This window comes from Barbus barbus (assembly GCF_936440315.1).
Source record: "Barbus barbus genome assembly, chromosome: 17".
Classification (NCBI taxonomy): domain Eukaryota; kingdom Metazoa; phylum Chordata; class Actinopteri; order Cypriniformes; family Cyprinidae; genus Barbus; species Barbus barbus.
This window is the reverse complement of record NC_136745.1, coordinates 28,727,407-28,754,915: the sequence shown is the minus strand read 5'-3', so window position 1 is coordinate 28,754,915 and position 27,509 is coordinate 28,727,407. Positions and strand designations below refer to the sequence as shown.

The 27,509-nt window shown below is 38.0% G+C and overlaps 2 protein-coding genes across 4 annotated transcripts in view; one reads left to right on the top strand and one right to left on the bottom strand.

Annotated features, from left to right (window-relative positions):
• Nucleotides 1-5,573, bottom strand: part of LOC306883394 (glucocorticoid receptor-like) — a 29,058-nt gene extending 23,485 nt beyond the window's left edge. For 2 of the 3 annotated variants that reach the window (XR_013785351.1, XM_079438606.1), the window contains exons 1-2: nt 5,332-5,573; nt 2,743-3,851 (exon numbers count right to left, since the gene is read on the bottom strand). Coding sequence is in view for 2 of the 3 variants with exons in the window: in XM_079438606.1 (XP_079294732.1) it covers nt 2,743-3,842 (1,100 nt within the window). In the remaining variant the exon portion in view is untranslated. The other variant, XM_079438607.1, reaches the window with a different exon arrangement.
• Nucleotides 5,574-10,098: 4,525 nt separating this feature from the next.
• LOC306883348 (BTB/POZ domain-containing protein KCTD16-like) lies at nt 10,099-25,766 on the top strand (the record flags this gene model as incomplete). Its single annotated transcript, XM_079438538.1, has 2 exons — nt 10,099-10,903; nt 24,772-25,766. The coding sequence occupies 2 exons, from the start codon at nt 10,099-10,101 to the stop codon at nt 25,203-25,205; spliced, it is 1,239 nt and encodes a 412-aa protein (XP_079294664.1). The 3' UTR covers nt 25,206-25,766.
• Between the last annotated feature and the right edge of the window lie 1,743 nt (nt 25,767-27,509).

Here is a 27,509-nt window from a genome sequence, read left to right as displayed (position 1 = left end):
ATATTTCATAGAATTCTAAGCAGTGATAAAGGCGGTGTCGGTTAGCATTGCATTATTATATACTTTATTATAATAAGAAGAACTCCGATAAACCATATATTGTCGTAGTCGTGCGTTTATTAGTAACGATGAATCAATGAAAGCAGTTAAATCTTCTGTTTATTCCACTGCAGCGATTTCCTGGGTTTCTTCTGCTGGGCGCATATGGCGTTTCAGCACGAGAGCGCCCTCTGGCCTTCGGATGGAGATTTACTACTGATTACAGAACCGTGCTTTACTGAAAGATACACTTTCAGTGACAATCGCAGCTTCTGCCTGATCGTGATTTATCGCCTTTGCGATTTAATTTCGATTAATCATACAGCCCTAAACAGTAGCATGCACTTTTAAGCCATCAAGTCATATTAGACGCAGAACCAGTTTATGATGAAAAATTACAAAAAGATTGATTTCCTTTGGACTTCAAGTTTCTGTGAAATCGACATGAACTAATGAGTTGATCATAATAAGACCAGGTGCATGTATTAATAATGTAAGGGTTGATTCCAATCTCTTGTTGACTAAGTAAGATTGCATAATGTTATCAGTGCTTTGATTACTGAAACAAGAAGTGAGGACACTGGCATTTGATCTGAACTTGACGACTCCGACATTAGAAAAGCATTCTTGTGTTTATTTTAAGCATCTAGCAAAAGCTGAACTAAGTGGGTGTGTCGCCAATGACCCGTTCACGTGACAAATATGCAGACACTTCCCCAAAGCCTGTATGCCTGACATGTCATTAACAATCCATCAAACCGATGCAGTTTTGGATGAGCAGGTTTCAGGTCGAGCTGCAGAGACCTGCTCTGTGGAGATCTTCAGATATGTGTGCCACTTACATAACTCCTTCGTGAGTACAGACTTCCTTGTCTTATGGTAAACACGAGACCGTTTGCACAGTAACAAAAGCAGCACACTAACGGATTACTTCCACAGAAATTCTGCCTTACTGTCATGCCCTCTTGAGAAAATTTCATACGATTACGATTTTTGCTCACACAGAACACAGGTTTGCAAATAGGTGAGGAGAGATCCATAACAAATCCATAATGGTGTAGCACAGTCATTTTTAGGCTAATTTAGAGTGCAGTGCTGTCTTTAAAACTGATTTTGTCTGGTCTGACCTCCATTTCCTGTTTGTTCCTTACTGGAGGAAATGCATGGGATGATTGTTCCCAGAAAAGACATGCTTGCAATTTTGTGCTGTCCTTTTCTCTTTAATAAGAATTATATTTTGTGCCACATCTGCTAAAATCTGATTTATTTCTGAGATAACGGTGGCAAAACAGTCCCCACACTTTAGTGTTTTATTAATAACTACAGCTAAATCTATAATGTAAAACTTTTTTATTTATTGAAATGGAACTGAAATAAGTTAAGGCTGAAGAACTAAAAAAAATGGAAACAAATAAAAGCTAAAACTAAAGCTGAAATAAAAATAAATTAAACCTAAAAGTAATTTTTAAAGGTAGGGTAGGCTACTTTGAAGAGCAAGCTAGCTTTGAAAGCATAAGATCTCACTCTCCCTGGAAAACACTCTCCAAAGCCACGCCTCCTCCAAAACACATGAACACGCACAGGCAGAGCAGAGGCTAACCAGCAACATGATAAGAGACGGCATTGGTGGAGGGTTAAAAGCAATGCTGTCATATTACCTCATGTCTCATTCACCGGTGAGAAAACATAACAGTACAAAACGCATAATATTACAATAATAGCGCCTTCCAGATCTGCAATAGTGAAATGAAACGCGCTGATGATGTATCATGTCTGCGCAAACAGGGTGCAAAGAGTTATGCAAATACAAACGTTGACAGACGGGTATGACAGCCTATCAGAGCCCTCGGGCCGAGAGATATGATTGGACGAACATTTTATGGTCCTACACGATATAAATAAGGGGGAAGTCGTGGCCTAATGTTTAGAGAGTCGGACTCGTAATCCAAAGGTTGCGGGTTCGAGTCTCGGGCTCAGGGATTGTAGGTGGGGGGAGTGAATGTCCAGCACTCTCTCCACCCTCAATACCACGACTGAGGTGGCACCGAACCCCCAACTGCTACCCGGGCGCCGCAGCATAAATGGCTGCCCACTGCTCCGGGTGTGTGTTCACGGTGTGTGTGTGTTCACTGCTGTGTGTGTGCACGTTGGATGGGTTAAATGCAGAGCACGAATTCCGTGTATGGGTCACCATACTTGGCAGTATGTCATAAAAAATTTAAAAAATACCACTAAACTTAGTGATTGCTATCAGGATGTGAAGAGACTTTCAACCAGCATAACGAAAATGTTTTCGAACCAAATCACCTACCCTGCCTTTAAAAGAAACAAAAACTAATAAAAATGACAAAAGCGCAGAGCAAAATGAAACAAATTGAAAATTAAACTAAAATTTAAATAAAAAAATTCAAATTTCAAAAAGTTATTCTAAAATCTGAAAAAAAATATTTTAATACCAAAATAGCACTGCCATGCTTTTGACCAATGAGTTTTGATAGTGATAACTGGAATTTTACAGGAATTCTAGAAATGAAACTGAAAAAATACTTGAAATGCCATTAAAATGTGTTTTAGATCTCAGCAAAACAAGACAGATAAAATTCTTAAGATTTTAAGTCATTTGAAAATTCCCTGGAATTTCCAGCTTTCATTAAATATTTTCATCCACAAGCACAGACCATCATGTTGGCTTTCATGGCTTACCTGGCATAGGGACTTGTGTAGTTTTTGGAAAAGCATTCGCTGGCCCTCTGCTGCATTTCACTTGCATTCCCAAAGCCCAGGCCCCTGCCCCAACCGTCTTCTGAAGAGGTCAGAGGGGTGTACAGGTTAAAGACGGGCTTCTGATCTTTCTGCTGACTGACAGCAGCTGTGGATGGGCCGGTCCCAAATAGGAAGCTCTGTCCACTTGAAGTGGTGACACCGCAAATGTTAATGGTTGTGCTGTGCAGACTCCCCTGACAGCAGCTAGTCCCACTGTTGTTCTCCTTTTTGATGACCCCAGGAGTGCACAGCTGGATTATAGAGTCCTTCTCAACCTTCACGATGGGCAAGCTGGTGGTGACCATGTTGATGCTGGAGGGGCTAGAAATGGTGGCCGCGCCACTGACTGCAACCTTTGAGTCCCTCTCCGTATTTGTCTGCAAGTCTCCGAGCAGAGAATCTTCACCTATGGTGGAGAGGAACGCGTCATCCGCCACGTAGAAATCGGAAGGAGATCCGTCCAACTCGAAGTCCTGCAGGAGGTCCAGAGTGTTGTCACTAAAGAGCTTATGATTGCCAACATCAACATATTTCCCAATAGGCCCAAAGGAATCTTGGTCAAGGTCCATATCGCCTTTATCCATGGGGGAAAAGTCCTCTGTTTTTAAATGAAAGAGATTGGGGTCAACTCCACCGATCAGGGAGTCCACTGAAGGGGAGGTGCTGTTGAAGTCTGCGATGCTGGCCTCCAGACCTGAGAAGCTGTCTCCCAAAGTGAAAGCTCCCAGGGTCTGGTGCTGCTGAGCCCTCTGCTCCTTCCCAACCAATTTGAGCTCTGAATCTTCCCCAAAGATGCCAAGGGTGGAGGACACGGAGGTGGTGTGCTCTTCCAGAGTGGGCGAGTTGCTCAGGCCATTGGGAAGGTCCCCGGAAACCGGCTGCTTCAGCAGATTGGGTTGAGGAACCAGCAAGGTGGGGGCAACAGACATGGCGCTTTGTATTCCGCTTCGTAAAATTCCTTCAACTGGGCTGTTGCTGTAATCCAATGTATTCAAATGATCATCTCTCTTGGCGCCGTTCTTCAGTCCTCCTTGATCCATCTTGCATTACTGTGGTAAAACAGAACAAAACAATTATAGTCTCTGAAATGCCATAAATAACATCCTTGAAAAACCTAGTTTACTGTAAGTATCATAAAAAGAAAACATTATTAAGTGCATTAGGAGTACAGACAAATTGCACCATGGTATGAGCATTTTTTACTTAAAAAGACTTTTATACAAACCATTAAACCAGTATTAAGTAGCACAGGTATATTTATAGCAACAGCCAACAATACATTGTATGGGTCTAAATGACTGATTTTTCTTTTATGCCAAAAATCATTAGGATATTAAGTAAAAATCATGTTCCATGAAGATATTTTGTAAAATTATTACCGTAAATATAGCAAAACTTAATTTTTGATTAGTAATATGCATTGCTAAGAACTTCATTTGGACCACTTTAAAGGCCATTTTCTCAATATTTAGATTTTTTTGCACCCTCAAGTTTCCAGATTTTCAAATAGTTGTATCTCAGCCAAATATTGTCCTATCATAACAAACCATACATCAATGGGAATATTATTTATTTACATAATATATTGCATAAGTATACATATATATAAAACCACAATAAAAGCATGTGAACAGTTATTTAATAGTTTTTTCAGTGCACTGGAAGTTTTAGCAAGACAACTTTCCTTGTTTGCACAATCATACTCGGTTATAATTCTGATTCTAAAATAAATCTTATTTAGATTAAACTATTTGTAAAAAAAAAACAAAATCTGGCAAATAAGTAGCCGCAACAGTCATTAAAAATGTAAACAAACTGACAAAAAGAATCAAGATAAAATTATTCTTAAAAGGCTTCTTCCAATGAAGGAGATTCAATATCAACTGGTTTTTACTGCGTTAGCTATGGTATTTTGTAAGATTTAAGGCATAAAAATGCATAGAAGTTGAACTGTTTTGCATATACATTACATATTGTATATAAGTATGCTTTTTAAGTTTATAACTTATATAGATTATAACTTTGGATGTGTTATCTGTATTTAAATGTGTTAAAATAACAAAAGACCGTTAGCTAAATATGTCACTCACTTGTTAGCATGCGCACCCTTGCCTGAAGTTGTTTTAATAAGAACCTCATAAAAATGGCATAATCTCTAACGTCGTAAACACTATTTTGTCCAAAAACTAATCCATGAGGATTATTAATATTAAAATAAACGGATGAAAAGTGTTAGTCTGGCGCGCTCGCAGCAGAATCAGCGACACGCACTGAGGCCTAGTTTCTACTCCGACCATTAATCCTCAGCAGACAGACGAATAAATCACTATAAACCCCTAAATAACGCGTAAAACATATGAAATCGGCCTAACAGCGCAGCAAAACAACGTGAAAAACAACTCGCGAGTTCAGTTAACGAGTGCTAGTTGATCTGAAACTAACGCTAGTTACTATACTTTTACGCTGTGAGTGTCAATATTTGTATTCAGGTGCACGGTTAGCCTGCAAAGGTCGAAATAACGTACGTACCTTGTGATATTTACGTTCCTGTTTTGATTTGTTGCATCATCTGACATTGTTTTGTTTGGACGTTTCTGTTGTTAGCGATTAGCAACACCACCAAAGCCTTCACCGCAGTCTGAGGTCGTTTCAGAAGAGCCTCGTACAAGTCCCAATTCATAACATCATCTGGGCAATTTACTCGTTTTCGGTCATTAGAAAAGAGGCGTACCATAAAAACATTCAAAATGGAGATTACAGTAGAGATCCGTGACGATCACGTGCAGTGCGACCTATTGGCAGCACGGGGTTATTACAGTGACGTCATGGAGTGAGAGTGAGTGACCTCAGCATTAAACAAACATCACACCTCCCTTATTCACTCATTCATACACAACCAGAAATATTGCTGACGCTTTATATCATATTTCATTCATAACAAACATCATTGCAAGATATATCATGCAGAAATAAACATTATTAGTAGATCATAACTAATAACAACATTTGTATTACTTTTTCTTATGTGCTTTATTTTGCTATGCATCCGTTTTTGCTTTTTTTTCTCAGGTTGTTGCATAATATTGCAGTGCAATTACAAAGACAAAACTTTTATGATTTTTAACACTTTATTTTACAGTGCCCTTGTTACTCGTTACAGTAAATGATGTATAATTACATGCAATAACCCTAAAGGAAATTCTAATTCTAATTCTATAGAAAGCAGGCTACATGTTAATTAATATTACTCAGGAGCCTACTTAAATGATTACACTTTAACCAGGGCACTGGTTCATTTATTCATTCATTTATTCATAAAATAAAGTGTAACTTTTTTTTTATTATTATTATTTATTTATTTTAGATGAATTAGGCAAAAAATATACAAAAAATTAATTAATGCATATAAATTTTTAATTAATATTACTCAGGAGCCTACTTAAATGATTACACTTTAACCAGGGCACTGGTTCATTTATTCATTCATTTATTCATAAAATAAAGTGTAACTTTTTTTTTTTTTTTTAGATGAATTAGGCAAAAAATATACAAAAAATTAATTAATGCATATAATTTTTTTTTTTTTAATTTTTCAAATTTTAAATTAGACACGTGGTGTTCATTAACATGCCATTTTTTGTCAGTTAAACAAAACAACATAATTAGCACAAAACATTCTAATACATTTATTATAATTTATTTTAAATTCTTTAATGAATCAGACTGCACTGGGTTACACAAATTAAAAAAGTAATATTTCAAGGGTTCATTTCATGTATAAAGGCTGCTAATCACTGCTATTATAGTAATTATTGAAACAAACAGCACATTATGCAGGTGACAACTAAACACTTCCACCTAGTGGATGCTTTTTGCTTCATAGGTAGGTTTTTGGAGTAGAAACATCTTAAAAGTGCTTTGATGAATTACAAATGCTCTTGAAAGCACTATTGCTATTACTACATTTGCATATTTTCCTTTTTACTGCTGTCATTCATGGTTTTTACACTGGCTTTGTATCTGTATATTACAAATGCAGCAACATGCTTATGTGTACTAATAATCAGTAATGCATCACAACCGGCACAGATAGTCAAAAAAAAACAACATTCAGCTGTACGTGTTGATTGTGAGGGTAAGCAACTAAACAATCATTAAAACTCATCGTGACAGAGCAATTCTTCCCACCACAAAGTGACACGCCTGAAAGAAAATGTCTATTATTAGGGATGAATTTTAATGTCTTTTTTCCCCTACTTGAGGCACAGCTTACAGGAAAGAAAAACAGATGCATAAATTGAGGTGGCGTGTATGTTTTTGTGTCAAATATGAGGAGGTGTACATAAATCAATTTATTTGTGTTGATTTTTGAAACTATCAGGAATAATGAAACCATTAGAAATCACTAGGCAATGTGTTTACTGCAGGGAACGGGATCAAACCCTTTCACTCAAAAGCAGAGAAATAAATAATTGAAATAATGGCACTCTTCTGGTTCCATTAAGCATGAAGGCAGCCCCACAGCCCTCCGAATGCAGAAACATCCAAATCCACATAAATGGCTCCTCTCTGAGGCAAGGGTGGCTGAAATCCAGAGAATACTGCAAATCTAGGTCAATGGATTGCTGCACAGCTATGATGACTCCCTCCTCCGAAGTGTATGCGTTATGCTTATGGATGAAAACCACACAGTCGGACCAGTAATCAAATAATAAAAAGATAATATGCATTCATACATGGATTATCTGTAATGCAACATGCATGCTTTGCATTAATCTGTGGCTGGATGCTAATTTCTTTTGCATTGCATTTCTTAGTTTACACTTTATACATTTTCCAGTGATCCAAACCACTCCGGATAGGGCTGAATGAGTGGTAGATGTGCACCTGAAGAGTTGTCCTGCATTATTCAAGTGTTTTAAAGGCAGTGGCTGCAGGCATGTTTTCAACTTTGCATGTCATCGTGTGGAGTCTTACCTGCTTTAAAATGAATAAAATCAAACAAAGTACATGTTGGCAGCCTAGCATAGTCAAATGATTCATATCTTCTGAGAAATGTGTATTTATAGCAGTCCATCATGAGAGGGAACAAACGTCATCTTTAATTCTAAAGATATCATTATGTTCATGCCTGTATTACTGAGGGTATTAATGCAACAAATTACGAGTCTTTTATAACGAAACGTTATTGCAGATAAAAAGAAAACAGCAGAGCATTTGCCATCTGAATCCCACTCACAGTTTCTCCTTTCGGTGCCTAGCAACACTTTTTCAGCAGAATACACAAAATTAGCAGGGTAAGCGTGACCACAGCCTCAAAGCCATCGCTCGGTGAAGCCCAGAACACAAATTCCTTGAAACAAGATCAGCACACAATGCCAAAGGTTTGCATACTAAAATAAATATGTTCTCTAACCCAAATAAACCTCTGGGTGCACACAGTCTTGTGAGGGTTACACTAGACGAAAGTCAATAAAATGCCATTAAATTCAGAGTGGGTTTTACTAAATATTCTGTAAGAGCAAAAGCGATAGGAACTGAAATGCAAATGAAGTTGGAAAGGTGACAAAAAATATGCATTACACAAAGCCGATGCACTATCAAATATCACGTAATACTCAAATTACTGTAAAATATATGTTAGCTGTTTAGTTAAAGCCGACACACAGAGCCAAGTTTGTGCGGATCTGTCCGTGGTCCTGAAACCATAAGATAGCCTCAGATCCCCCAAAATTTACCAAACCTAATCTCTGGGAAACTCAACCACTGTTAAAGGAATAGTTCACCCAACAATGAAAATTTGCTTAAAATTTGCATACAAGATGTAGATGAGTTTGTTTCTCATCAGAACAGATTTGAAGAAATGTAGCAGTGTATCAGTTGCTCAGCAATGGATGCTCTGCAGTGAATGGGTGCCGTCAGAATGAGAGTCTAAACAGCTGATAAAAACATCACAATAATTCACTCCAGTCCATCAGTTAACATCTTGTGAAGCCAAAAGCTGCATGTTTGTATAAACAAATCCATCATTAAGACATTTTTCACTACAAACCATTGCTTCTGGCTAAAATACAACTCCTCTCTTCATAATATTGCTTTAACCAGTGAAAAAGATGCCTCGTTTGAATCAGGAGGGAAATATGCACAGATAAAGCACCATTTACAATGGTTCTAAACAAATATGCTGGTGGATTTTGATGTGTGAGGACCACAGGAGATGGACTTTATCACTGGAGGAAGCAGTGGATCATGGACTCATATATTGGCCAGAAGTGACTGTTTAAAGTTAAAACGCCTTAATGATGGATTTGTTTATTACAAACGCACAACTTTTGGCTTCACAAGATGTTAACTAATGGACTGGAGTGGTGTGGATTATTGATGTTTGTATCAGCTGTTTGGACTCTCATTCTGACGGCACCCATTCACTGCAGAGCATCTATTGGTGAGCAAGTGATGCAATGCTACATTTCTCCAAATCTGATGAAGAAACAAACAAATCTACATCTTGGATGGCCTGAAAATATTTTACATTTATGTGAACATTTATTTTGCAGCCGGACCATGTTAATTGGATGAGTATGTATTTGGAAAACTGGAGAAGCAGGGTGAAATGCTTGTATCTTTCCAGCTGTCATTTTCCTTTAAGATGATGTAAGGCTCATCTCCCTAAGAATGGTCTCCCTCCCCCGTCCAAAGCCTCTCTCGGCACGCTGCATTCATTCGCACTACGCTGCTGATGCTCAGGAGAGTCAGGATGCACAAACTTCCCAGTGCACCGTCCTTTTCAACTACAGATCCTTTTACTGAAACGCTGGGTGGGTGCCAAGTACATGAAGACTAGCTGTTCTGGACAGACCAGATTTCATGAAGGAGAAGCACTCTTCTGAAGGAAGTTGAAGCTGGTGCAGTTTTTCATTTTTTTATGAGCAGAACTTATTTTGGGATTTTCAGCAGGAGGATAGCTACATGAGCTGCACAACTGGCTCCCTTGGGTGAGAGCTCTTCTATTTCTGCATTATTATAAATAACAGAGAGATGCGTGTTCAGATTTATCATAGATGCCCAGCTGTATTTGTGGGAAAAGCCGAATAGTCTTACCGTGTCGTTTTGATGCATTTATACTTTTATAAACACCCTGCAGGTCTCAGAGATGCTGTACACAACACCATAGACTGTGAATGTCTATTAAAGCACTTGCAGGTTATGTTCCTCTTGACTTTTTGCTCACTAAAAACAAATCAAAAACTTTTGCATCTCCGCTTTTTCGTTTTTTGAAGCGTGCAACGCACCAAAATGGCCCTGACTGAAAACTGCAGGACTTATCAAACGCCCAAGGACAGTGGATGTGCTCAGAGTTGCTCTTCTGATGTGGTCGAGCTCAATGTAGGTGGACAGGTGTACTACACTCGCCATGCCACCCTCACCAGCGTGCCAAACTCACTGCTGGGGAAATTATTCGCAACTAAAAAGGACATTTCCAACGACCTCGCGCAGGATATCAAGGGACGCTACTTCATCGACAGGGACGGATTTCTCTTCCGATATGTGTTGGACTATCTCCGCGATAAGAGCGTCGTCCTGCCGGATTATTTTCCCGAGAAAGGGAGGCTCAAACGCGAGGCTGAGTTCTTCCAGCTGCCTGAGCTCGTCAAAATCCTGACACCAGATGAATGCATCCACGGTGATTTTGACGAAGCATCCCAGGGAAGCGATCAGAGGTTGTTCCCCGCGTCTTACCTGGATGCGCGCGATAGGCGCTACGGCTTCATCAAGGTGGGATACAGGAGCCCGTGCGCCTTTGGGAGGGACACGGATGCCAAAACTCGCGGACTACCCAAAATCTTCATCTGCGGAAGGGTCGGTCTGGCCAAAGAAGTTTTTGGGGACACCCTAAACGAGAGCCTGGATCCCGACAGGCCAGCCGAGCGATACACCTCTCAGTTTTACCTGAAGTTTCGCCACCTGGAGCGAGCGTTTGATATGCTCGCGGAGAGCGGCTTCCACATCGTGGCGTGCAATTCATCGCTCACCGCTACTCCGCACAACAGACATACTGATGACAGATACTGGTCCAATAACGCAGAGTATGTCTTCTACCGTAAGTACAGTTTAATTCACAACAATACAATATACAGCCTGTCGGTAATTTAATGCCAAATCGTAAAAGTGGTTTATCAATTGTTGTCCATTATGAATTACATAAACCATTATTGTTTTAGGTTAAAAATATTTCGGTGTAATATTTTCGACTTTGGTGTCGGTGCCGATAGGCCGTACAGCGCCGTTGAGCTACAGGCGTCCCGAGTTCGAATCCCGGCTCAGGGAAAATTATAATTATATTATTATCATAATAAAGGCAACAAAAAGAAAAAAATAATATTTTAATATATATGTGTTTATTAATATATGATGAGTTAATTTTCAAAAACAGATAACTCTGTTTTTACAATTTTCAAAAATCATGTTTTTTCATTGTGCATTCCAATTAATCTCAATCAAACTGCAGTTGGGTTATTTTGATTAAGTAAAAAAAATAAAAAATACAGCTAACTAACACAATAAAACAATAAAAACACGATAACATAATAAAAACATGATTTTTGAACATTTAAAAAAAATCTGTTTTTGCAAATACACTCGTCATATATATATATATATATATATATATATATATATATATATATATATATATATATATTCTTCGGTATTCAGAAATATTTTTCCACTACATGCTACAGCTGGTCAATCAGAATCAAGTATTCCAGTGTGCCAGTTAACAATAGCCTTATTAATCCAAATCACAGGGATCCTCAAATATGGCCCACGAGTTCCTACAGAGTTTAGCTCTAACCCTAATCAAACACACCTGAGCATGCTAATCAGAGTCTTCAGAATCATTAGCAAATCACAGGTAGGTGAGTTTGATCAGGGTTAGAGCTAAACTCTGCAGCGCATTGGCCCTCCAGGGCAAGATTTCAGGAACCCTGCTTTAGAATCAGGTGAATTCGATTCACAATATGTGTGGTTTTCACGCTTTTCTCAGACAGTACCACTAGGCGGCGCACTCTGATGGTTTGATCAATTCTATTCGGATCAATTCTATAATCAGCCTCGAACTAAGAATGTGCTCATTAATGTAGGCGACAAATGCACTTCCCTTCAAGTATTAGCAGACTGAGCTGAGTTTGTCCGCTCAGAACATCGATAGAAGAGAGAGAGTGAAAGAGGGAGGCTTTCGAGCCAATGCAGATGTGGAGAATTCCCTCAAGTATAGCTCTCAGGGATGTGAACAGAGTGTGGTATGAATATTTCAGTAATCTACCACAGTGATGATCATGTCACTTCCTCCTCTCTCTCTCTCGCTCGCTCACTCACTCAATCTCTCTTTATTTAAGTAGCTACATGTGCACCTTTTGGATATGTAATTGTTCTCTAGCGCCTGCCTTCATTAGTGGTTCATTTGACTTGCCTTTGTCTTAAATGAGAGAGATGTTGCCGCATATGGCCAATTAAAAATCACTTTGTGCTTAATTCCAAACGAGTCCCCTTGGAAAACCTAAAAAGAGTGTGCCTGGAACGGAGAGCTTCTGGAGGACAGTCACGAGATTTGGGGAGAATGGACATATGGCTGCTTAATGATTTGTTCTCTGTCATCAGTATAATTACTGCAGCATTCAGCCCCTCCCATTGGCCACACATAATGGAAAAACTTATGACACATCAAGATAAGGAGTCATGCTGTAAGTCTACAAATACATCACAGTCGTTCTGATATTCAGACCAACAGCATGATGGCAAATGTGCTACTGGTTTAAACATCCTGTCAGTAATCGATGGATAGAACCAAGTCCCACCCTATATTTTTTATTTTTCAATTATATGTTACACTCGGATATACATCACAATATACGGAAGAAAAGATTTCTTGCTACTTCCATTTCATCGCAACTTTGTTTGCTGGAACTTTGTATTCTCTCCGTTTTTATAAAGTGTTTTATTAGGATGCCATTTGATTGACAGGCTCAAGCGTTCATACCTGTTTTAAGGAAATAGGATAGTTTATCTTGGCTGAATTTTATGGCAGATGAGATATTTAACTTTGGCTTCTAAAACAAATACAGAAGGGCTACATAAAATCAAATACAAATTGTCTTATCTCAAAAATCACATATCACCTAAAAATGACTTTAAACTCCATATAAAATAACCGATTTTATCAGTGTTTCCTGTGACACCATTTTCTTACTGATCGTGATATTTAAGTAAAAGTGGGGAATCACTAGGGGTGTCATGAAATGATCTTATTTTACTTGGTGCCCATAGATGAAAAAAATAAGAAATGACAAAAGAAAAACAAAAACACTTTTTTTCTAATTAGCTGTTACTTTTTATTAGGATAAAATGGGACGATCTAATAGTACACTTTTATTTAACATGAAGGGAGACCTGGCTTTAAATCCCAACCTATTACTTTTTAAAAAAACCAAACAAATGAACTTGACAGCTATGATCATCATGAATTTTTGTTGAAGCATGCAGCTTTGACATTCTCCTCCACGGGAAGGAAAATCTTATGAGTTTGGAGAGACATGATGTTTAAGCAAAAGATCTAAAGATGATGACTTCATTGGATTTATGTGATTTCTACCACAGCGTTAGACAAGTATGCAAATTATTATATTTTTTGCATTTAGAGTTGCATTTAAAATCCACTTGGCTCAACAGGGGGAATGTGCATCTGCATCGAATGGGCTTCTGCCACACCAGATAGCAAGATACAATTATAATGTAGTTATTTTGCATTACACTTACTGGTTGAAATGTTATATTTCCACTTTACGCTGCACAGTTCGGTTTGCAGCATGATTGGTAGATTCTTGTTTCTCTTCTGAATTTGTTTGCTCGTGAATCCCCTGGTGAAATGAACCAGTTGCTTTTTACAGGCCTCACTGCCTTCTCTTGTGCTGTTACTTCTCAGAACATCACCCACATGACACATTTTACCAATTTAGACCGCCTAAGAGATTGGTAATATATCATTTGCGGTCAAAGGGGTTGCTTATTTTTCTTTGTCGCTTACTTACTCATCCTCCTTCTTATATGCTTCATCACTAAACATGCCATCTCTGCCCATTCTTGCTGTTAGAAAATGTGCTGCAGGTTGTCCTCGACATTTTTTAAATTATTTGTACCAACTGGTCAGTTTTGTCTCTGCATTAATTAATAGCTGTGATTAATGACCAAAGATTACAGCCACTGTGATTTCTTCATGGCAGAAAAACAAATTGCATGAGCATCATGCGATGCATAAACGTCTCACACATTTCATAGCTGCATTCAGACGAAACTCATTTACTGACTTCTTCCCCTTTTTATTTATTGCTTGCATCAGTCTTGGCATTACGTTTTAATCTTAAAATCTTGACCTGTTGTCAAGCAAAGCCTTATATTTGAAATTCCAAGCACACTGCACTTTGATGATGAACAGCCAAAAATATGTAAAAAGAAGACTTGTTTCTTTTCCGGAAAGTTAATACAATAAGAATATTTTATGAAATATTCATAAAAAAAAAAGTTTATCATTATCAGTAACAATCCCTCTTCAAATGGATGAGCCTTATTCTTTTGATCATTAAGGACCAATACAGTACAGTAATTATTTACATCACTAGCCAGCTTGAAAGTTTCCCAATCAAAAAGCTATTAGATGTTTCTTAAGGTCACCTTCTCTGTTGCCCAAGAATACTGATGATCTACGGCATGTTTTTGCATCATAAAGTAGAAACGTCCAGTGAAGTTGACGCCGCATGCATAATTATCTCTACATTCAAAACCTAGAATCTAGCCCACGCTATATAATTTTGCATTTAATGTATTGCAACATCACGACTCAGCCTGTCACACTGTTTCCAGTCCAGTGCAGATTATACAGTAGGGTGTGGGGTGGGGGGTAATCAAATGTGCTTCAAGCAGTGTATTAGGCCCACAGCACTTGAAACACGAGCTAGGCAACTAAGCTTGTCAAAATACACCATGGACAGAGAGATATTATTCTTGCCATATCCTCTAAGAACCTCATGTGAATATGCAGTGTCTATTTTTCCTGTGAATCCTAGTGATTTACAGCCATTATTGAACTGGCAAGAAATGAGTCCTGTGTCCAGAGATGGGGCAAATCCAGGCTGTTCCCATCTAGGCTACTGTACAGAAAGAGCAACTCCACCTGAGATGGAAAGTAAATGGAGAAGAGCGAGAAAGCAGTGCAAGTGATTTTCCAACGGAACCGGTCGTATCCAGTGTGTTAAAGATTTCTGTGCTTAAGAAAACTACAAGTGCACAGGCATGATGCTTTGTTATGGAGGTTTGGGCAAAAATCCAATGTAAGATGTAGGATACAGACATGGGCTGCATTCAAAATTGCATACTCTCTTAGGTACTTCATTAGTATCTTCTTCTACATCCTGTCCCGCGGCTCAGTGATGCACATGCTCAGGTGCGCATGCACGGCCGAAATAACAAATGCGCTGCATGGGTAAATAAGTTCAGAATACTCATTTGCTGTTAATGCACAATCACCGTTATCATTTGCGCCTAAATAAACTAAATAAAGTGCAACAGTAACTATCATTACTAATATTAATTTTTTTATAGTTATATTTAATAGATTTACACTACATGCAGGGCGAGCATTAAACCAAATCTGCAGTCGCTCTCATGAGAACCAGACTGAAAAATGTATGTGCATCCCTGCTTATGAATTTCATAATTTCACCAAGTCATCCGGGTACTTTTTTATGCCTACTGTTTTTTGAATACTGTGAATTCTGGTCATACTATTGCACATTTTGTTTTCATTTATATTATGCAGTATGCATAGATGCAGTCATTAGAGAAGATTACTACCATCATGACTGCTTAAGTGCAGGACGCTAATGCTTGGCATTCGTCTTCTGGCTACCTGGTTGATCCAACCTAAACTCAAAGATTAAAAGGACAGTTCACCCAAAAATATTCTGTCATCATTCACTCACCCTTATGTAGTTCCAATCCCACATGACGTCATCTTCGAAACACAAACTAATGAAACCTGGGAGGTTTCTGTCCCTCCATTGAAACTCAAGGTGACCAAAGACTTAAAGATCCAAAAAGGCCATAAAGGCATCATAAAACGAATCCATATGGATTGAGCAGTTTAATCCAAGTCTTGTGAAGAGATACAATCACTTTATATGATGAACAAATTTAATTTAGGCATTTATCCGCATGCAAATGGACATGCAAATTGTTAATGTTAAACAAAAATAGTAGTCTAATAATTTGCAGTTTATTACTTAATATACTTAATAAAAATTTGATATGCCATTAAACTAATATTATACGGATGTGTACACTTTAGGTATTAATATATTAATATGTATTTTTAAGGTACTACTTTTAATATGTCCCATAACAAGGGACAAAGTTGTACCTTTTATTTTTTGTGCCTTGGTGTAAAATAGCCCAGTGACAGTTTTGTAGCTTACTTAATGAACTTGTGTGATTAATTAGTCAAATTTAATAAATTAGTTTGTTTAATGGGTGGATTGAATGAGCTGGTGAAGTAAATGTGTCCAGTATACACCTTCAATACAGTTTAAAAAGCATTTCTGATGAATATGTCTAGACTGTTAGTGTTTATACATTACAAGCATCAAAAGTGTTTTATACTCCCACTTAAAGAAACCTTCAAATTAGCAATGGCTCTTCTTTCGCATTCGAATAGTCCTGCTCTCCCTCACTGTCCTTTCTCTATGACACTGTGAAATCTGCCTTTCTCCATGTCTCAAAAGAAGCCACTGTAGTAATGACAGGTTCTCTGTCATCTCATTCTGCTGGTCTTATTGCACCCCATCAGTGCTTTGAGAGGGTCATGAATACACTGAGATGATCTGGGCTCTCCAATCTGTCTGTCAGATGCTTCTTTCCCTCAGACACACATGGCTGCCTTTAACAATGGAAGGAGATTGCAGCTTGTGTCAACATCAGTCAGAGGATGAAATTATCATATTGTCTGTAATCTTCCAGCACAAAGCCTCTGGATAGCAGACTTGGAGACTGGGATTGGCGTTACTTGTCCTTGGATTCGGATAATGTGTGTTTATTACGTCCAGCCCATTTGGACCCTTCTGTCACCCTGCCTCATTTCCCATGATGCATCAGCTCTTTTTACATTCGGACACCTCATTTGTATTATTATCAGCACAGTTTGTGTTTCCCCAGCTTAATATTCCAAGTAAAATGATTGTTTCTTAGATACAGTACAAGCTTTTTTTATTTGCAAAGATGAGTTTTCTATATGACTGCTCCCCTGCAAGGACAAAATTGGCCTACTTTGTACATTAACAAGCACACACACATGATCAAACCTCAGGCGAAGCTCAAAAACCATAAAAGAAGGACTTTAATCAGACATTATCCATATTTACACAGAGCTCTTGTACTGAACTAACGTAACCCTGAGATGCACATAGCTCATAATAATGCATTGAATTGATGTTGATCTTCGGTTTTTCGTAGGATGAAAAAATGGCACAGACGCACAGTATTTAAGATTAGCATCAGTGGTCCCGTTCTCATTAACAAGCCTCAGGTGTGCAAAGATTCCTTTGCTAATTTCTCATATCAAACTGATCTGTTGAGAATGAAGAGGCTGTTTTTTTTATCTTTTCTATGATCTGAAGTCAGAGCCATAAAAGCTGTGGGTGCAGAAAGACTTTTATTTCTATGTCTGTATGTGTGTGTTTGTGTGTGTGTGTGTGTGTGTGTGGGGGGGGGGTGGAAATAACTCCAATCCAGAAATGCCTGCAGGGTTGTGGTGGTGAGTATGATTGGTTGACTTTCCTGGCATACCAAAATGGACGGCTTGACTCAGTCATTTATCAAGAGCTGAGAATATTCATTTTTTCCCTTTGCTGTTTGTAGATAGACCTTATATTTGGGAGCTGGATGTTTTGGATCCACACAGATCACAGGAAAATTGTTTTGCCCCACTTTTATAGGATATTTGATTAGTACATCTTTCACAGATTTCACAGAGTGCTGCAGTGATGTTGTTTTTTTATAGGCCAACCTGGAAGTTAGCATCACCCTATAGTCTCAGCCCACAGACCGTTGAATGTCTGATGCATAAGACAAACAAAATATGTTATCAGCTAAACACTGGATTTTCAAAAGTATGTGAAGCTCACAGCACAGACTCTTGGCAGCTGAAGATGACATCTTGAATGAACAGTTTATTGGTTGCACGCCGGTCTGTTATTGTAGGGACATTGGCTACAATTTCATGCCCCTAAACATGACGCTGGACAAAGCTAACTTTGGTTCTTTACATGTCGGTCAAATGGCGGTCCTTGGCCAGTGAAAGCTGCTATGGAGTCCAGACCTTCGGCCCTCAGTTTGCAGGTTTGGTTAACTGAAGCTAACTGACAAATATAATGATTAATAATCTTTTTCTCATCAAGATAATATTCACAAACAAACACAATTGTTTTATTATTATTATTATTTGTTATTACAGAGGGCAGAAGTCAAAAGTTAAAGTTAGGAGATATATATATAAATGCTCTACACCACAGTCACATTACTTTAAAGTCACCACCATTAACTGCTGTGAAAGCGGTAGGGCTGCCCCCCAATTGACTAAATAGTCGACCATCGGTTAGTCACAGAAAAAAACTGTCTGTTTCTGTGATGAACAGATTGTTAACTTCTGGTCCTTGAGGTAATTACAGTACATCTGGCAGGAAATCCAAACATTCGCCTATCATTCATTGACTGCAAATATGCTTGTCATTTGAAAGTGAAAAGTGTAAGTAGCAGAAACTTTACACGGCTGCTCGCTCTAACGTTTACTTAAATGTGTGCTAGGTGCATGTTCATGTAATTGTGTGGAAGCTGTTGATGCAATCCTGATAAAAGTGAAAAAAATTAAAATATGCCATCATTTTACTCATGCAAATAAGAGTAATACGTCATTCAGATTTGAAAAAGTCTACTTGTATTTGTATGCACTCAAAATATCAACAAAACGTTGTGCTTTTGTAAAATCAAGAAAACAAACAGGACATGCTTTCAGCAGTCTTGTTCTCCGTGTACTGGAGCACGTCACAAAAATTAAGCAAATCTCAGCGTATAGACTACTTGCCTAATAGACATGAGAAATATATCTACAGGAAGCTTGATATGCCTACTTTTAGATTAACCAATTCAAATCGAAAAACAAATATTTTCTGATGATATAATCTGTATGAGAGATGCATTTCTCTCTGAAGGTGCGTCACTATATTGCAAAGCTGTCAGAGTCATCTTCATGACTCAGAAAACACGAGTTTATTAATAAATAATTAAAATATCTCCTTGCAATTTTTTTGACACATTCATAGTCATTATTTTTACCAGTGCTTTATGCGTCAATAGGTTATATATGTTAAAGGCTCATTATGATGAAGTGCAAAAATACCCACTCAGTTCCTTTTTTTGGGGTCTTGGATAAATTTGATGAGAAATCATTGAGTTTATATTGAAATGTCAGACTTTTGATTGCATATCCTAAGAACAGTTTGATATGAGTAGAGGAGATTATTTTGGGGGGTTTTTTCCTCAGGGAAAAAAATCGGAGAAGCAGAAGATTTCAGCTAAATTTCTCTGTTCTCAGTTTAATCTCATTAGTGTAGGAAAAACTATTAAGACATTAAAGAAATCTCATTTGTGATGTCTCTTTCCTACGGAAGAGGAAATCAAGTGAAGTAAAAAAGTAGATAATGGGTGTGTATTCCTTGTAATTTCCAGTAGATATAATCCATAATTAATATCATAGTTCTGAGCAGTTAAACATCTCTGCAAACTTTAATGCACAGCAGGAAGCATTATGACTGCAGGTCATAAACACATATACATTAGTTGCCGCCCATATGATTGACCCATATTAGCATCAGCTGCTTCATGTGAGCATTAGGAGATTGAGTGTTAATTAAAAATGCATAGAAGTGCATCACACTATTTTTGGGATCGCTGTCTGAGCTGCGCTGTAGTGCTAGCAAACACATTACGCCAGGCACGCCGCTCAGGAGAATTGCGATCTGAAGCACTCTCAGGCATTTAGACGCAATGCATTGTGGGTAGACGCTGGTGGGTGGTTGCCCCTTGTGATGAGATTGTCTCTGCTCGAGCCCGGTGCCAAATGCATCTCTCAGGCTTGTGTAATTCATGAGAAGGCACTCATATACGGTAAATGATTTAGCTCTGCAGACAAGCCCCAACCGTAATGGGCCTGCAATATGATCCGTGCAGCTGTATACGCAGCTCTGTAGTCGCTCAGAGATCAGAAGACAGAGGATGGGGTGGATACAGCAAAATGCAATCAATTTCTTGTCTGATAGAAACTGCAGCCATAAGCTTGGTGAGTATTAATGGTAAACAGCACGAGATTAGCCTAATGTCCTGCTGACCAAGGCCATTTGATATTTACCGCTTACAGTAATACCAATTAGAAATGATCGTCTCCAGATCTTTACAGTCTGACTCTGGGAAACAGGTGAGTTTCCATGTAAATGCACCGTCTGAGGACAACAACAAGTTGAGGAGCAGTTCCCATCTTATTTAGTTTTATGGCAAGTGTTATAGTTGCTCGCCTCGCTTCTTGACTTGTGGTCCCCATCAGGCTGCACCGTCCATTTTGAAACAATCCTTCAATAAAAGCCTTTCTATCTACCCTTCATATGCTGCAGAGAAACAAAGATGAGAGATGGACAGAGAGAAGTGGGTGCAGAGGAAACAGGAGAACCTGCTTTAATTGTTATACAGGGAAATAGTTGGCTTATGCTGGTATTTTTGTAGACCAAACCTGAAGTTAAAGAGATAGTTCACCCAAAAATGAAAATGACCCCATGATCCTACAGTATGTGTATCTTTCTTCTTTTAGACGAATACAATCAGAGTTATATTAAAAAAACGTCCAAGCTTTATAATGGCAGTGAATGCTGGTTGAGATTTTGAAGTCCAATAAAGTGTGTCCACCCCTCATAACAGCTCCGGGGGGTTAATAAAGGCCTTCTGAAGAGACACGATGCAGAAAAATATCCACATTTAAACCGTAATCTTTAGCTCCTGCTACCTGTCGTACACGTGTTCACGAGAGAGTGCTGTTCTAGCGGATGACAGTGACTAAGTGACTAATGCGGAAACGCAGAGGAGAGAGCAAAAAGTGGTTTTCAGAATAAAAAAAAGCATATCAAGGAGCACAAAATGAATAACCGCCACTCCTAACGATATATTGAGGTCTTATGAAGTGAAATGATCAGTCTGTGCAAGACACTGAACATTATTTTCAATATTATTAACTTTACCTGTAATCCAGAGCCTCAGACAAACAGGGAAATCCGATTCTTTTTTGTGAACTGGCTCTTTCGAACGGTTTGTTTGGTTGAATTCACTAGTTTGATTACGTAATAATCACACAATGTCGTCACATATATGCAATTATATTATCAAGGCTAATTTCGATTCGCAGTGACTGTCAGGCATCTGAAAGTGAGTTTTGATCGAGTAACTGTGCTGACAGTTTGGTAGCTGCAGTGATGCAACAACTTCACCAACTGCTGATTGGCTCTTTAATTTAGAAGGCGGGACTTATTCTGCCAAAAAGCATTGCGCATTGAATTTTCTCCCATTCACAGTATTGGTATTTCTATAGTCTTTGCTTTAACTTCTCCATCACAAGCTTCCAACAACTCACTCTTTCAATCATTATTTGCACTCTACAAGTTGGAAAGTTTGAGTTTCCAACAGCACAAGTTTAAAGTGTAAAAACAGACTAGAAAGTAAATGAGTTTTCCAGCTCTGCATGAGGACATTTAATGTCCTTGAAAACCTCTATTTAGCCACTTGTTAGCGGTCGACTTTTTGTCAAGACACATAAAAGCTTCAAGTCTTGAGTGGGGTATTACTGATGTGTTTTATTTAGTAGAATAAAAGGGGAAAATTATTTAGTTTTATGGCATTGTTGTTCGCCATGCTTCTTGACTTGTTGTCCCATCAGGCTGCAACAATCCTTCAGTAAAAGCCTTTCTAGTCACCCTTCATATGCTGCAGGGAAAGGGAAGCGAAGATGAGAGATGGACAGAGAGGAGAACCTGCTTTAATTGTTATGCAGGGAAATGTTCTGCTCATTCTGGTGTCAGATTCATGGATTCCCATTAGAAAGCCACTAGCAATCACACCGCCTTCAATTAGCCTGTTATTGCATTCAGTAAAATGTATTTGCAGCTCAGCTGAATGATTTTGTTATTAATCAGGATAAATTAGCAGCTTCGGAGACACAACGAACACAAATTATTGCTTCTGAGAGTCGTGTTTAGCTAATAACGATACTCAGATGTAAAATAGCATCCCTCAAAGCAGATGACGTCTCACTGGTGATCATTCTTTTTAATAGGATGTCAAGCTGATGGGAAAAGGGTTGAAATTCTATACATGAGAAACATCAATAAGAGGAAGGTGGAGATACGGTGACCCCTGGGGAGAAAACGTCGGACTTATTTTATCGAGCCTCTGTCAAGCTATAGGTATTGCGTTTTATGTTCTCAAAACCACCGCTGCGATTTAATAGGGATTGGACTGAGAAAGCGCAGCAGCGATTTTATATACACACACACAAATGTGAAAGATCGTACGCATATTTTGATTTGGGTGGGTGAATCTCTCATTGTAACGTCCAGGTCATATTTCATCACCCAAATTATAGGAACAGTTTACATGAGAAATTGCATTAAAATATGCATTAAGAAGTTCTTGAACCAAATGATCAAATTAGCTAAATTTAAACCAAATTATCATAATTTAAACAATATAAATTCTCATTATTGTTAAGGAAAAATTTGTGTATTTATTTTAATTTTTCAATTTTTCAAAATCAGTAAATGCAAGCAAAACAAGCAATGCCTCTATAAATCTATAAAAAGTTATCTATAAAAGCTTTACTATTTATTTATTCATAAGAACTGTAATTATATTAACTATGCTTTAATTTAGTGCAAAATGTTTCAAATACTTTTTTATATTTATGCATGTATGTATTTATTTACTTTCACATTTCTGTATTGAGAATTTTAATGGCCTTAAACATTTATTTTTAATATCATGGTGTATTTATTTATTTAAATTTTATTTTTGCATTACAATAAAGATCATTTTAATGGTCTTAACTAATGCTTCATTTTACCACAATGTTTAAATTCTTTACTATTTATTTATGCATGTATTTATTTACATTTTGCATTAATGAGAATTTTAATGGTTCTTAAAGGACCATTTTCCATGGAGTATAAATGTGTAACTGTTTATTTAAATTTGATTTTCTTTTTTCAATACAACAAAGAGAATTTTAATGGATTTAACTAATGATTCATTTTAATATCAATACATAAAATCGTTACTACTTGCATTTATTTCTATTATTTATTTATTTATTGAAATATTATTTTCTTTTTGCATCACAATACAGAGAATTTTAATGGTCTTAACTGTTTAAATTATATATGTTTTTTATTTATGCATTTATTTATTTACATTTTGCATTACAGAGAATGAGAATTTGATGAGAATGATAATTTTTATGTTCTATGAAGGACCATTTACCATGGTTTATAAATTCTGAAATATTTTCGTTTTTTTCTTTTATAATTACAATAAAGAACATTTTAATAGTCTTATCTAATGATTAATTTTAAATGCTATGACATATAAAGTCTTTACTTTAAATTTTTTAGACTAAAGATTTAATGGTCATAACTAAAGATTTGTCTTAATATCATGTTGTATAAATTCTTTGCTATTTAAATATTGTTTTATGTAATTATGCATTACAGTAATAATGAGAATTGTAATGGTCTTGATAAAAAGACTTATTTTCTTTATACAAAATATAATTTTTGCCTTGATCTTGACATGAAATATGACCCGGACACGTTCACAGAGTTCTTCATCCAGGATCCCTGCAGTGGGAGGTGATTTGTGTCCATGAACTGAAGGAGACACCTGGGCTGGAGGGCCGATACAGGCCTGCCAGGAAACAGAATAGCTAGAGGTTGGTTTGCGGCCTGCCTGTGAAGGTGAACGGGATGTCATCCGTTTCACAAAGTGCTTCAAAGTTATATTTTCAGACATTTAAATTTAATTTTAAACAGAAAGCATGTTCACTGTTTTCAGAGCTCAGATTCTCCACCTCTATCGCACTCAAGGATTATACGCAAATATGAATATGTAAATGCTTGTGAAGGTGTTCCGTCCCTTCATTCAGCTAATACTTTGATGTTTGGAGATTTCTCTGCAGTCATAATCTGTTTTGATGCATACACATATCCATCAGATAACAAAAGTGATTGATGCACGCTGTTATCTTTTTGAGACAAGGACTCAGCCCTTTGTGGTTTTAGCACAGTTCTTTGTCCAAAAAACAAAACAGATCGATACATATAGTTCAGATGGTGATTTAAATGTGGATTCTTTATGTCTTTGATAAGGTCAACTTGATAAGGTCAACCTGCTCAATGCCAAGCGACTAGCTTGCACTCATGCATATTAATGTATTTCATCATGTGCACGTGATGCTTTTTTATTTTCAAGTTTGCGAGTTTAATTAGCTTTTGAGCAAATGATGCATTTTAAATGGACTACTTAAGCATGGACTGTGTAAAATGAGAAACATCTGTGCCATTAGAGGAGCATTTGTGTTGGTTGAAGTGCTGTATAAAAGGAAATGAAGAATATCTTTGTTCACCTCAGTTCTTTCTCCTTTGTTGCCAGGTTTCACACATCCTGATTCCTGAACGGACCATTCTGCAAATTGATACCAACGACAAAATCACACTGATTTTGTTATCGTTTCGGCTGTATGTGCTTTGATGACATCTGTGGCTTTGTGTTTTTAAGGTGGCCCATCCGGATGGTCGTCTTCTCACTGCGACTGCTGCTGCAAGAGCCACAAGAGCGAGCGCGAGGGTGAGAGCGGCACTTCCTTCAACGAGCTCTCCACTTCCTGTTCCGAGACCCAATCGGAAGCCAGCTCTCCACAGGAAACGGTCATCGTGCGTCCCGTCACCCGCCAGCCCAACATCCAGACTTTGGACCGGCCGGTGAAAAAGGGTCCGACCCCGATTCCCAGGAGGACAGATCTGCTCCGCGTTCGAACCGCCGGGCCGCGTGACGCCATGGCTGGAAAGAGGAAACCGGCCAAAGAGAAGCTGACTCCGGAGCAGGAGCTGGAGAAATGCATCCAGGACTTCCGGCGGATTAAAATTCCAGAGCGCTTTCCGGAGAGGAAGTACATGTGGCAGTCGGAGCTCTTGAAAAAATATCGGCTCTGAAATGATTTCCTGCAGGCTCACCGAGCCTATTAGTGCAACACAACAGAGCTCTCAGCGCATACGATGACATAATTCTTCTTTGCTTAGGCTTAATTGGCTCGTCTGTGTAATCATGCGGCAAGATGCACAATTAACAATTCAGTGAACCTCAAGTGACTCCTAAAGGGACCGGTCCTGTTTGACACAATGACATTAAAGTCTAAACCAATTTCACAGCGTCTAGACGAACCTCTCACATAAAAAACTGATTGTGTGTATATATACACAATAATCACAAGTGTGTATTACCTGGTGATGCTCAAAAGTCGGTGCACGGACAGCACAGCACTTCTGTACGGCGTTCCACCTGTAAATGCAATGCACATATGAGAACTGCAGGATTCGTATGTGAATGTGGTTTGCATTATTCAATACTGTGTTTAACTGATGGAGAGTTTTAAAGGAATAGTTCACCCCGAAATTAAAATCTGCTGAAAATGTATTCTCAGGCCATCCAACATGTAGATGAGTTTGTTTCTTCATCAGATTTGGAGAAATGTAGCATTCCATCTCTGCTCTGCAGTGAATGGGTGCCGTCAGAATGAGAGTCCAAACAACTGATAAAAACATCACAATAATCCACACCACTCCAGTCCATCAGTTAACAGCTTGTGAGTGTTTGTAATAAACAAATCCGTCATTAAGACATTTCTACATTAAACCGTCGCTTCAGGACAAATGACATAATCCATTATAATGCTTCCTCCAGTGAAAAAGTCCATCCTCTCACATTAAAATCCACTGACTGTTTTTGCTTGTAAACAGTGCTTGATCTGTGCATATTTCTCTCCTGATCGAGATGAGACGACTTTTTCAGTGGAGAATTCAATATTATGGAGGACTCGTACGGTTTGAAGCAATGGTTTGAAGTCCAATGATGTCTCAAGATGTTAATTGATGGACTGGAGTGGTGTGGATTATTGTGATGTTTTTCAGCTGTTTGGACTCTCATTCTGACGGCACCCATTCACTGCAGAGGATGCATTGGTGAACAGGTGATGCAATGCTACATTTCTCCAAATCTGATGAACGAACAAACTCATCTACATCTTTGATGGCCTGAGAGTCAATGTTTGGCATATTTATATTTTTGGGTGAGGTATTCCTTTACCACAAATTTACCCTTTATTTAAAGAGTTTAAAACAGCACAAGTGAGTATGTTTCTGCGGTAGACAGATGACAATGCATGTTATCTCACTCATATAGAGTAATGACTCATATCAATGAACGCATTTAGTTTGTGATGTGATCTACATTATTCAACAAACATCATTCACCATTCATTCAAACCCAGAGGAAATACATCAACAGGATCGGACTGAAATATTAAGCTGTTTCTGTTTGTCATTGTGAAGGTTTGTGCTGAGACTTTTGATTTCGCTTGTGGGTATATGAGGATGTTTTGTTCTGAATGTGCAATGAATCATTAAATGAACTGGGTTTAAAATACAATTTGTTTATTTGAGTTGGTATAATCCTAACACATTGCAATGTTGCACCTCTTGCGGTTTGCCATTAGAGTAGGCACAGCATTTAAACTGGATTCTTGACAGAAAAATCAAGAGCTGCTTGTTTCTTATTTGTGTCAAATGAATATATGTATGCAAATCAGATAGAAGATGCGGGAGGGTAAATTGTCTCTTCACGAACATGGCAGATGACCTTACCCTTCTCTCTGAATTTAACAGATTATGAGCTTTACCGAATCTAATACTAAACCGCCAGACAAATCTCTTTGCAACAGCCCTTACAATATTCAGCTGATTTCAGATGCATAGCGGTGTGATTTTGCGTTCTGCTGCCTGATATATTAGTTTTCTCTTTTTCTGTCACTGTGAGGGAAAATTGTTGATAAATACATGCATCACAAGTACCATTTTTAACTGACTATTTTTAGCCATTAGGTTCTGCAGTGTTGCTACATTTCATCTACAACAGAGAAGCTTTGAGGGTGCAGAAGCATGACAGACTTGAAGAGGTTTATGCATTTATTGAAGCCAAATCACAAATTTATGGAAGCCTGTTTCCGCCACTGAATAGAGAAAATAAAAACGTAACTGCGAAATATCTTACAATTCTGACTTTTTTCCACTCACGTTTCTGAGAAATCAAGTCAGAATTGCGGGATATAAACTTACAATTGTTTAAAAAAGTCAAAATTGTGAGATATAAACTGTGCAACTCTGAGAAATAAAGTAGCTATTCTGAGATATAAACTCACATTTTGACTTTTTTCTCATACTTTTGAGTTTATAACTCCCAAT